The sequence below is a fragment of the Lepidothrix coronata genome, unplaced genomic scaffold (assembly GCF_001604755.1).
Source record: "Lepidothrix coronata isolate B3197 unplaced genomic scaffold, Lepidothrix_coronata-1.0 Scaffold80, whole genome shotgun sequence".
In the NCBI taxonomy this organism is placed as follows: domain Eukaryota; kingdom Metazoa; phylum Chordata; class Aves; order Passeriformes; family Pipridae; genus Lepidothrix; species Lepidothrix coronata.
Window position 1 is genome coordinate 2,157,058 of NW_016690260.1, and position 13,067 is coordinate 2,170,124.

General features: G+C 39.4%; 1 protein-coding gene across 2 annotated transcripts in view; it reads left to right on the forward strand.

Moving 5' to 3' along the window:
* Positions 1-251: 251 nt before the first annotated feature.
* The window catches only part of KIF5B (kinesin family member 5B), a 34,657-nt gene continuing 21,841 nt past the window's right edge, over positions 252-13,067 (forward strand). Inside the window, exons 1-7 of one of the 2 annotated variants that reach the window (XM_017820254.1) lie at positions 252-591; positions 8,925-9,012; positions 10,569-10,642; positions 11,108-11,212; positions 11,622-11,670; positions 11,996-12,051; positions 12,171-12,258. In XM_017820254.1, coding sequence (XP_017675743.1) covers positions 466-591; positions 8,925-9,012; positions 10,569-10,642; positions 11,108-11,212; positions 11,622-11,670; positions 11,996-12,051; positions 12,171-12,258 — 586 coding nt within the window. In that variant the 5' untranslated portion in view covers positions 252-465. The remainder of the gene's footprint in view (positions 592-8,924; positions 9,013-10,568; positions 10,643-11,107; positions 11,213-11,621; positions 11,671-11,995; positions 12,052-12,170; positions 12,259-13,067) is intronic. The other variant, XM_017820255.1, reaches the window with a different exon arrangement.

Sequence of the window (13,067 nt, forward strand, 5' to 3'; positions counted from 1 at the left end):
TATGGTTCTATAATGCTATAATTCCACGGTTCTACGATACCAGCTGCAGCCGCACACGGAAAGAGGCCGCGCCCGCAGCCCCGCCTGCCTGAGGGAACCCCGCCCCTGTCTCCCGCCCCCGGCGGCCCCGTGGGCAGCGCCCCCGCCAGCCCGGGGGCAGCGCCGCGCCTGCGCACAAGGCGGGGCGGGCGCTGCGGAGGGTGACGTCACCTTGACACACACACCCCCGGCGGGGCGGGGCGGGAACCGCGGCCGTACCGCCATGGCCGGGGCCATGTTGGGGAGGAAGTGAGCGCGGGAGGCGGCGGCGGCGGCCAGGAAGGAGCCCTTCCCTTTTCCCTCCTGCCGGGGCGGGCGCGGGTTTCCCGGCCACGGCGGCTTGCGAGACCCCCCCGGCGCGGCGGTGCGGCTGCAAGCAGCGGGCGGCGGCGGAGCTGAGCGCCCCGGAGGCGGCGGCGGCCTAAGATGGCGGACCCGGCGGAGTGTAACATCAAAGTGATGTGTCGCTTCAGGCCCCTCAACGAGTCCGAAGTGGCCCGCGGCGACAAGTACATCGCCAAGTTCCAGGGCGAGGATACTGTCGTCATTGCGGTGAGGGCCGGCCCGGATTGGAGCGGCGGGAGGCGCCGGGGGCGAGAGAGGGAGGGAGAGAGGGAGGGGGTGTCAGGGGTCGGCGGGGTCAGACGCCGCGGGGATGGGCGCGGTGCGAGGCGGGAGGGCCCCCGGGCGGGGACGCCTCGGAAAGCGGGACGGGCTTTTCGGGGTCTGTGGGGGAAGGGGAGGAGGGCAGGCAGAGCTGCGGGCGGGATGGGCTGGTCGGGATGTGGGCACGGCCGGGCGAGGCGCGGCGCGGGCTGAGGGCCGTGGGGCTGCCGGGACACGGAGGGGGGGCGGGTCGGGAGACCTTTGACAAAGGCTCCGGCGAGACGCCGAGGGACGAGGTGCGGAGTGAAGGCGGGTCCCGCAGTGAGTCCGCCAGCCGGGCTGTCCGGGGATATGTGACCGCTAAATCCCGCTCCAAACGCACGCGTGGGAGCTGCCGACGGGTAATGGTCTGCGGAGAGTTTTGGGGAAGAAATGCAGCACAACCGTGCAGGCTCCAGCGCATTCGTGCTTGCGATCTGTACATCAGCCGTCAGCTAACAACTTCTTGTTCTTGTTGTTAAATCAGAATAAACAGACTATTTGCCTTACTGCAGGGTTGTAAATGTGTTTTAACTGAAGTCTCCTTGCAAGGTACGAGACCTGTTATAAAACAATCTGGATATTGCAGGGAAAAAGATAATCCTCTGCTTTTTGTTCACTGGGTCATATTTAGCTACGAAGTGGAACTGGAATATAAAAATAAAGTACAGTAGTTTATTGTCTCGTTTGGTTGGTGTTGTATAAACACACATTACTCCTAATGCTTGTTTTATTTTTGTTAGCTTTTTTGTTTTCATGTAAATATTTTTTCTTGAGAGAGACAGTGCTGGTTCTGCATTGCTGAAAGTAATTTAAATGCCAGTTATCTCTCTTCAAATTTTGGTGTTTTTTCTGGTTTTTTGAGGCTGTCAATAATAACTTTTTTGTAAACTATCTGAAATTACAGGAGGTGATCTAATAAAATATTTTTTTTTAATGAGTCAGTAAATACTAGCGCTTTAGTCTGTTAATATTCAGATAAATTCAATAAAATATGGAATTCCTTGAGTCTGGAGCAACAAGAACGATAGCATGCTTTTGAAATGAGGTAATTTGGGCTTATTTCAGCTGGCAAGTTACTATCTTGGAGTATATCTCTTCTTCCTGAGGTTGTACAGGTGAACTCAGAGTAAGGAACGAATCCTGGAAAATGGAAAATTTAACTAGAACAAATGTTCTCATTCTATCAGTGAATGCCCATTCATTGTGACACTGCATAATCTGTTTAAAACCCATGGTTTAGTTTAGAAACCTTGATGTTTTCTAACTTAAAAAATAAATTTTCCACATTTTCTTTCATTAGTCCTAGTATGAATAAAAGCTTATATTTTTAAAATACTCTTTAAGTACACTTTAAAGTTATCTGAAATGTAAATTGTGCCGAGGTGGTACTATGTCTGAGTAGAACAGTCTGATGGTGTGCTGCTGAGGGATCACATGGGGCTTTCTGCTCAGGGTTAATGTTTATTGTTGCCAGCTCTACTTTGGTGATTTCTGCGTTGGTAAAAATCACAGCAAAAGATTCCCCAGTGGTCCTGGGTTCAGTACGTGCTCTGTCTGACTTAGGGGAAAAAATGCCCCGAAGTTATTAGGTTGGGTAGCAGTGACAGTATTTGTGTCCTGTTTCACAAAATCTTAATGACATATTGATAATCTGTGATTTTGTTTTTATAGTGGTGGTTATAGGATAAGGTCAATGTTCTCAGAATCATGACTTAATTCTCCAAAACTGTTGAGACAGTTACTTTAACTTGGGTTTGTTTGGTTTGGGTTTTTTTTAGCAAGCTAACTTTTTACAAATTTAGGGACCTTCTAACCTGAGCCTGTAGCCAGCCAGGCTTGTGTTTCTGTGTTGCAGAATTGCCCAAGGGAGGATAGTAACAGAAACAGTCCTCATGAAACAGTTTCTAAAAACGTTCCCTGATAAGCTTTGTTTGGTTACTTCAGCTGTTTCATTTCTGCCCTTATTGGCTGCCTGTTGAACAGTAATTAAGTCACTTCTGTTTTTTTTATGGCTGCTTTCCTCAGCTTCCTGGAGGACTTGCGCCTTCTGTGTTGTCTGAGTCTGGAACAGTGAAGGCTGCTTTAATAATACTTGGGAGTTGCCTGTAATGGTAGATGGGAGGTGAAAACTGGGAGGCAGCGGAAGCAGGGCTTATCCCAGACTGCAGATTTGATTCCTCTGGAGGAGGGTGTGGAGGAAAATCAGTGACTATAACCAAACCCTCCTCCTTTCTGTCATCTCTGAGCTAGCTATCCTCCCTTCTATTCCTAGCTTCTATGTAATTAGTGTCATTGTTATCTTTCTGGACAAGTGAGTCATTTTGATTTGTGTTAGATAAAATACTTGTTTAATTGTAACTAGTGTGTAACAGCAATTTGAGGGGACATATGGTGTTGGTCTGTTTTAAAGAGCAGACTCTGAAACAAAGTATTGTTTTTCCATAGGATGAAACTTTTTTCACCAGTAAAGAACTTTTAAATTATTAATTCAAGGTGGTTTTTTTCCATATTAATGGAAAAGTCTATTAAATACTTTTTCCTGGTGTCTCTTCCTGTTAATGAAATATAAGGATTTTGTTAAAAGAGATAGTAGGGTGACTCATAATGAGTATATGACTTTGATGTTAAACATTAGAAATGTACCTCTATATAAAAATTGATAGCAATTTGCTCATGGGTTTCAGGCTTTTGAGTAAGATGTAACAGAGAAGAATAGCAATCTGATATAGGATTATGTACTTTATTTTTTCAAATATAAAACTACTTGCAACTGAGTAGCTTTATAGTTTTGCATAGCACCTCTATAAATCTTTAAAAACATCTATACCTAGTCTTCCTCATCTTAAAACTGCCCCAAAGGTAGACTACTGAATCCTCAGGGATTTCTGACTGAAGTCTAAACCAAAACCAGTACTATGCAGTGGCTGAAGTGGCGAGGTGCTATGGGCGTTCACAAAAATGGGCAGTATGCCTCTGTTGTCCAAATGTGTTTAGTAGTGATCACAGTATATTACTTATTTCTATGACTTTTAAGAAAGAATCGTGGCTACCTGTCTGTATTTTCATATTTATTTAGAGCGCTGATTTTTTTTTTTTAATGTAAAATGTAACCCCTGTGATCCTGGAAAGAGCTTGAGACATTTAGATTTCTTTTTCATGGTCTTTAAAACTAGTGTTGGATCATAAATGAGAGCAAGGCCAGGTTTAAGTTATGTTAGAAGCAGGTAATGAAGATCACTTGCTACTACTGCAGCTTTTGGGAGCAGATTTTTCAAAAGGGAAAAGTAAACTATGTGTTGCTGAAGGCTGTGCTGGACTGTATAAATGAAAGAAGCAAGATACCTTCTTAAAGCAACTTTTTAGTTACTATTATTTGCTGACATGAAGGAAAGCACTGTTTTGTTAGAGACACATAGATAAATGTTCTTCATGTCTACAGTGCAACCTTAATCATGAAGGAGAAATTGCAGTCTGTAGCTGAAATAATACTGTTCTTCTAGAGTTATTATCTAATTTTTTTCTAACTTTATTCCGTTAAGTGGTGAATAACAAAGATGCTTTTCAGATGATACTGGTATGATGATTTAAGAGAAAGCAAATATTTGATGTTACATTAATCTGTAAAGGGAGAGCTCTTCTCCCTGGCTGCTGTGCCACTTGCTTAGAAACACCTCACTCATACTTGTTTGTTTTTTGGTTTGGTTTTTTTCATTGTTCTGAAATTCAATGACCATTTTTATGCCAGGAGTGCTTGCTTTTCTCTTTAGAAAAAACTTTTTACTAAGGCAAAGTTTGGCTGAAACTCTTGTTCCAAAATTATTCCCTATATTGATGCTGGAAATTGAGTTTCTAGTCACAATATTTTAAATAAAATCACATTTTAGTAATTCTGTAACAGTAAATAACTGCTGTAAAAGTTGATATTTGAGTTGCAGTATTTGCACAGAAATAAGGAAAATAGGACAAAGAGAGCTGAGATCCACTACCTCTTCTTTATCAGCTGCACTTTTGTGTGCATGGAGCTAGGACAAGAAGAAAATCCTCTTTCCTTATCCTAAAAATAAAACACTAATTTGTAACTGTGCCTTTTCCCTCATTTGCGGTGTCGGACTCAGGTATGTCAAAGCAGCAATACCTTAGCTTAGTAACAGGAAGAACTGAGTCAGGTATTTGGGATCATACTTTCCAGAAATTATTCCATGTGGGATTATTCTTTTAACATATTTTGCGCTGACAGGGAGAACATTCTTTGATAAAGATACAGAACTTAAAGGGAAAGTAGGCCCATTATGTGCTACTTCAGCCTTTTACTGAGAATAAGCTGACATGGGTTTGACTGTCCATTCCAGCAAAATGCAGTGAAGAGCTGCAGATATATTGTGGTAAAAAAATATGCTACTGATTTTTTTCAAGTAAATTTTCACTGCTGACTTAATTTTTATGCATTAATATCTGAAGCCAAGGTGAACTCAGGTATTCTTAGGAATAACCAGTTCTGTAGTTTATGGAAAGTTGCAATAGCAATATGAAGGTTTTTTACAATTTCTTCTATGGAGATAAGTTTAAGTATTTATTTCTCTGACTTTTGAGGTAAGATTTCAGTGTAGTTGTGATTGCAGATTTTTCCATGGTGCTCATTGAAGGTATTGACTTAAAAACTTTTCCAAAGAAACTCATGCATGCTTCAAATTTTGTATAATTTAGGTGGGTTAAGCGTCTTTTTATGAGTATAATGGGTAACTAGTCTTCAAGATAATTGTGGAACTGTGTACTTCTGCATAAGCCCTTTATTAAGATTCAGTTTAACTCCTGCTAAATCCTGTTGCCAAATGTACTTTTTTGAGGGCTGTTAGAACACTTGCAAAGGTTTTGCTGTGAGACCACACCCCTTCAGTACAGGCAGCTGTAGGAGCTGAAGTTGTCTTGTGGTTGACTATTGACAGAAGAAATGCTAGGCAAGGAGCTAACTTATTTGCAGAGAGGAAGTCAGAAGCTCTGCTTGTTTGCTTGGTATTTTATGTGTTGCTTATAGGTCATATGTGTTAAATTGGTAACTGGTTAAATTCAGCAACACCTGCTGAAAAATTCTGGAGTATGTCAAAGCAGCCTCATACCATGGTAGTGACACTGCTACTGTGCCTGTTGAGGACTCCATGTGGTAATGTTGCTTGGACCTTTTGTGTCTTCAGGTCATCATTAGATTTGATTGTTTACTGTTTGGGGAAGAAAAGGCATCTGGTATAGAAAAAGTATCTGGCACTTTAATCTTTCTTGATTAATCTCTTAAAGGTAATGAGGAGGCTTTCTAGGGCATGGTAATCTGTGTAATACTGTTTTGGCTTTGTTTACAGCAGAAAGTAGACTGTAAAGAGAAGTGATAAGACATAGCATTGCAGATGTCAAAGATGTGAAATCATGCTGAGTGAGTGTAATTTGTATTCTTAGAACATAATCATCCTGGAACCTGCTTGTCTAAACCTACTTGGTTAGATACTGATTCGGTGATGATGGAACAGAGACGTCTCTAGTATGGATTTTCATAGGTGTGATAAAAGTACTGTGACCTGGGAGGGAAATATGTAATGGCATTTTTGAGTGCTTTGAGATTGTATTGTGGCTTCATATAGGAACCTGTAATACTGAGGGCACATAAACATACACTTTCCACCTGCAAGGGATGGAGAAGTGACAAGTGAAAACAGTACTCCTCGTGAGGATGCTTTTGGCCAGAATTATTAAATTTTGTGGCTATTTTTGTAGCAGTTGTTAACTTGAGGGAAATTGGAGTTTGCCATGTGCCTAACAGCTTTCACTGTATAAATAAACTAGATCAATTAAAGGCATTACTGCCTGAGCAAAGTTCTTGCAGCTTGATTTCCTGTACTTACTAGTCCATGGCATTCATCATATGTGCTATTCTTTATATTTACATTCTGTAAAACAAAAGAGACTGTGATTGTATGAGGTACTGTAATTGGACTCTGTTCTCTTATGAAAGCATTTTAGTGGCAATTGGAGAGTAGATAGTCTAAAAGTATTCTGTGTCTGCAGATTGCTCTCAAATTAGTAACATTTTTCTTTAACACAGAAAAAGAATAGTTCAATTCAGTCAACCTTTGATTGGCAGAAGAATTAAAAGCAAAACAAACCCCTCTAAATGTTGTTTAAAAATGTAGAGAAGGGAAGCTTTTTTTAGAACCTGCTGCAAATACCTGTAGATTGCAGGATGGTTGCAGATTAGTGCAGGTTATGCCTACAGTTCCTTCTTCCTGCTCTTTGGCATCAGAAATATTCTGTAGTAATATATAAATACACAATTATGTCTATACATTCAAACACATACTATGCAAAGTAATGTTTACATTTTAATGTACTTTTCCATTCCCATTGTTGTCATGCTTTGCTGGCAACAGCAAAGATCAGATATGTTAGGATCTATGAGAAATAGTGGGTGTTGTTAACAGTTGCTCCATAGACTGTGAGAGATTGTATCCAGGAACTTTCCTTAATTCTTCTGAAATCAATGCAATTGAAATAATTTTCATCTATATACTTTCTGGAGCAATATTTTGAAGGAGGATTTAAATCTGACAAGCACAAACACACAAATTTCTAATGCTATGTGGATTGTTTATAGTTACATTGGACACTATCACTTTTCTCACTATATTTTTCCAATGTGCAATGCTAAATATGATGCTCCAAAATGGAATTATTTCAGTGCATATAAATATGCCCACTTGAGCATGAAACAGATCTGATTAATGTTTTGTGATGTAGCTGATTGATATCTGTGAAATTGGAGGTTTTTGAAGCTACAGCTTCTAATGAGAAAGAAAATGTGTAGCTGGTGTCATCCTTTCTACAGTGACTTCCTTTTTGTGTAATGTGTTCTCAGTCCTCATTTTCTTACCTCAGGGTCACTAGAAATTGTTAGTTGTTTGTCTCCTGGTGTATGTGATGGCCTCAATTCTACCTGTAGAACAGAGAGATTTGAGATGTATTTGAAGCTGAAATGAGTAATCGAGGAGGTTTGTGCTTTCCCTGCTGTGAAACAAGTGTTCTGACAAACTTCAGCACCTTAGGGATAGTTTCTGCTTGCTGAGTCTTGTGGTTTCTTGAACTTATTTATACAGTGAACACTTAATTGTTATTTTCCAAGAGGGAGCTCCTCCATCCGAATTCAAGGCCTCTGCACAGATAAATATGTGTTGAATTTAAAAAAGCTTTGTTTGGTGTGGTGCTAGACGTTATTAAAGACAAATGGAAGGTCAGGCTGGGGAAGGGAAATGTGGTGGGCGGATGAAAGATGGAAAATATACTTGTTCCTTTGCCAGAGAGTCAATTCCAGAATATCCTTGGGGGAGGATGATAATGAATTAAATTTAGGCAAAATGGAACGCTTCACTGTTGGAGGGAGTTTAACAATGGTAACTGACCTAGGTCCTTTGTAAACTTTGCCCGTCTGCTTGTCTACCTACAAAGTCAAGCTCTGAAAGTGCTACAAAAAATTGAACTTTGTAAGATATAATAGTCTTTTTAAGAGCATAATAGTTCATATCCTAATGGACTGTCAGCTCCTTAGAACTGTTATGAAAATCTCTTTTTTTTAAAAAAAGCAATATCCAACATTCCTCTCAAAATTCTGTCAGAGCTTCCTGACTACATAGCCTTTTCCAAAAGGAGTCTTTGTGAAAGGTTCCCTTCCTCCAACATGGACTTCTCTTCTGTTTGGGGAGCTTTATTTTAAGGATGTAGTGTATAGCAAAATAGTTCTTGTGCTAAATGTTTCTTTTTGGTGAGTTTTTTTAACAAATATTACCAAGATAGATGCTCTGTGTCATGGGGTATAAGCTGTTTTTAATAGTTTGGGTTTACCATAATAAACCTGCCACCAGAGTAGAAGAGAATAAGGGGTTCTTGGATGTACAGACCAGGCATTGGCTAACCTTGTAAATCAAGTATCTTGAGGTCATGTGGCAGAGTAGTTTTGGAGAACTATTTAGGTAGCACTTTGAAACCAAATGTATTTAATTCAAGGCCTTACTTGTAAGCAAGCGCATGAAGATTTAGGCAACACTGTATAAGCTGATTTCCTTGTTACAGTCTTCATGTGCTTAAAATAGAAGATTGGGCTGAGACAGTATAGGATGTTTCTAAACTATATGAACAAACACCTTCCAGTTCCACTTACAGCATTTTAATGACTCTTCTATCTCTTTTCATTTTTTTTGCAGTCCAAGCCATATATATTTGACCGTGTATTCCAGTCAAACACATCACAGGAACAAGTATACAATGACTGTGCTAAAAAGATTGTCAAAGGTGAGGTGGAAGAGCAGCTTTACCATAAGAAAATGTCTCATGTTTGTATGGGTTTCAGTGTTGAAAACTGATACTTCTATTGCTGCCTTTTATCTTCTGCGTGTTTAATAAGTGCCAACATGGATTGTAGCAGTATAAAATTATCCTGTAGTTGAGCTAATAAATCCTGTCAATACTTAACCTACTGTTTCAGTCGATTGCAACACTTGATAATGTTTACCTGCTATGTTTTGGGTTGGGTTTTTTTTTTACAGTTCTGTGCAATAATTGTTTAGAACAATTTGTCTGAAATTAATCAAAATAACGCTTATTAATAGGTTTGAGGCATGTTGTCCATCTGTCCCCCAAAAAATTTGTTGGTGAAAAACATCCTACATAGGATTGTTTGCAGGAATATAAGTGGAAATGAAACTTGTGAAATATGAGTTTTCACTGTGCATGTCAGGGTGTACAGTTTCTCCAAAACTGAATTGTCGGAATTGGCCTATTACCTTTAGAAAATCAAGTCTTATCACAAAGGATACTCCACAATAAGTTCCTGTAGTAAGCAACTAGCTAGTTTCTTGCACGTAAAATTGATTCATTTCCTGAGGACATCATTAATAATTGACACAACTTTCAAAATGGCTTTACAAAGTCTTGTCAGAAACCCCTGAAATATCAACTGCTAGTGACAGGAGAATATGTGGTAAATGTAGGAGGGTTTTGATCATTAGAAGAGTGGATTGCTATGGAAAATTCATGCTGCTGCAAGTATTGAACCCTTTAATGAGTTATTGGTAATAAGGATTAGATAAAAAGTCTGCTCTTTAAAAACTGGAATTGAACTAAGAACTGTAATGCTGCCCCTTTTCTCATTGTAAAACTCTGTTCCCTGTGGCATTTCTAGGCTTTGGTACATCAAGTGGCAAATGAACTCTGGTGGTGGGACAAATCGATTTACAGGTCTGATGGAATGGCAAAGACCTTCCCATTGGGAGTATCTTATACCTGTTTTTGGAAAATAAAAGTTTACTTGCAAGATGTGATTCTACAGTAACTGCCTCATGAACAAGCCAACCCACCAGCCCATCACCTCTCAATCTAAAACTTTGGCTCAGTTCATTCATCATTTGGAAGAGAAGCCTAAGAATAAGATGCTTGACACTTAGGGCATAGCTCATTTTCATCACAACTGGACAATTAAACTTTCCTGAGGGTTGAAAATACAATGGCATTCTCATGGTTTCTTCTTCCAAGATATCAAAGACTATCTGTTCAGCCTGGCAATTGTATCAATTTCCTTTTTGTCCCTGACTGTGAATTCCTGATTTTTCTGGTTGAAGAAACAGGTGCTTCTAATACAGGAAACTTCTAAGACAGTTAATGATGGCATAATTCATTAAAAGGGGTAGAGATAAGCACGTTCCCTCCCCCAAACTCTAGCACAGGGTTCCCAAACATTGAGTGATTTAACTTGCTGGACATTATAGGAACTGCCTTCATGCACTCTATTTAATTTGGCTTATCTTTAGACGAAGGAAATGAATGCTAATGAAAATACTCCTTCCCTTTAGATGTACTCGAGGGATACAATGGAACAATCTTTGCTTATGGGCAGACGTCATCTGGAAAGACACACACTATGGAAGTAAGAAATACTAAAACAATTTTCTCTTAATGTCTCTGTCACATCTCTGCATTGCAAAGTCTTACCTTTCTAGAAATAAGATGTCTGCTTGTTTTCTTCTCGCAATTTTAATTTTCTTTCCCTTTCCATTACATTTTTATACTCCATTATTGTTTTTAGGACCGAGAATGGCAATTAGTGTATTTTTTTCAGCCCTCAGTAGCAGGATGAGAAATGCAAGAATGATGTTAGTAACATATTTTCACTTGTAGTAGTCTGGCAGTGTTCTGAGGCTGTTCTTTACACTTCTGGCAAATGCTGGGGCTAAATGGATGGTCAAGACTGTCCTTTATAGACAGAATAAGTGCATCATATCCACCAGCACTTTAATGTGTTAACTGGAACCAGTTGCCTTGCCTTTGTATTCTGTTTGTAATGTTGCATTCAGTATGAATGTTTAATTTTATTCTATCTTTTTCTAATAAGGGGAAGCTTCACGACCCAGATGGAATGGGCATTATTCCAAGAATAGTGCAAGATATTTTTAATTATATTTACTCCATGGATGAGAATCTTGAGTTTCATATTAAGGTAAACTTCATTTTTACTTATTTACTCTGTATTAAAACTGGAAGGTAATTTGTGGGTACATGGATATTCTGTATCTGTTTCAAATGCCTGTAATTTGGAAACATGATAACCTGAGTTGTTTCTGAAGTAATTAGTTCTCCTTAGAGAAGAATTATGTTAACAGTTTAATTTTGTTTCCATTGAACGTTGATGGTAGCTGTCTTGATAACCTGTGGCAGTGCTGATAGTGTTTGAAGCTTTTGATCAAATGTGTTTTTTCTTTAAGGTTTATTTAGTTCAGCCGTAAGAACTCGAGCTGGATGTGGTGTTATGTGGGAGGTCATAGTAATCGTACTGGATCCTTGTGATCAAAAAGCAAAGCATTTTTGCTTTCTGGTGATGTATCTCTTTTTCCTCTTCCTACTTCTAGGTGTCATATTTTGAAATATACTTGGATAAAATAAGGGACCTTTTGGATGGTAAGCCTTTTATTTGTATTGAACATAGAAAGTAAATTGTTTTGGAGAGAGCTATTAAAGAAAAAAACCAAACCCTTATGATACTTAAGTATGTGTTATGCTAATAGCCTATACATGGTAAGGGTACATCAAAACACAAAAGCATGGAGCTTATCCTTATAATATTACTAAAACTGCAATAGTAGTGGTTTCTTGTATATTAAGTTTTTATGAAGTGTTGCTGAGAGGTAACATTTATGACTCGTCCATGCATTGTACACAGTGCATTCATTCATTTTGCAATTAAATCATATGTACCTTAGCATTGCAACTTTTTCTCTTCCAGTTTCAAAGACCAATCTTTCTGTTCATGAGGACAAAAATAGAGTTCCCTATGTAAAGGTGAGCATCAGTTTGATACGTCTCCATCTTGCACTCGTAGTGTACATCATTTACTTTTGGATTGTTGGTGTGGTGTTATTTTACAACCCCTCTTCCCCCTCCCCTTTTGTTTTCCAAAGGGTTGCACAGAGCGTTTTGTATGTAGTCCAGAAGAAGTTATGGATACTATAGATGAAGGAAAATCAAATCGACATGTAGCAGTTACAAGTAAGTATTATCTTTTGTTTCCTTTCAGTGCTTTATTGAGTTGCTTCTGGTGTGGAAGTACAAAAATAGTATGGAAGTATGGAAGACAAAAGTAGTTAGCTAAACAGTTCAGGTTTCTGAAAGGGTCTGGCATAAGCAGTTTCAACGTGTCTTTCCAAAACAAGTATTTCAGTTAATTTCTTGTTAGATGATTGATTAGACTTGGATTGAAAGGAGAAAGTAAGTGGTCAGTGAGGAGCTCTGAATCACTGGAGAAAAACATATAGTTCTGCTTTAGTAACAGTGCAAAATCCCAGTTTGGGGAATCTATTTCAATTAACCTGGAAATCTGTAAGTGAGGCACTGCGGCTCACTGACAGTTTGACCATTCTGTCACATATTCCAAGAGCAGCTAGTCAGAATGTATATTCAGATGTGCTGCAAACTTAAGCAGCATCCCAATGTCCCAAGATTTTTGGCAGTAGCATGCAACTGAGTTGCAAGGAGCCCTGTCACGGGTCTCCAAATTCCCACCAGTAGCAGGATTAGGAACTGACAGAGGGGTTGAAAAAAGACAAGGAAAGATGAGGTGCGTGCAAAATAATACTTGAGTTCTTTGCAACTGAGGTGACTGCCAGAAATGTCTGAGAGCCAAATTGAGAGTGAGTTTTACAGTCTTCCTGTGTCTAGTTCTTTATTCAGAAAAAGAATATAGAGTCATTAAGAAAAAAAAGGTTTTCCCTCGCATTTCTTTGGTCAAAGATCAAAATTAGAAATACGATGTTCCTTTTAAGGAATGATTCAGTCTTGCACGTCCACTTGTTGCTCCT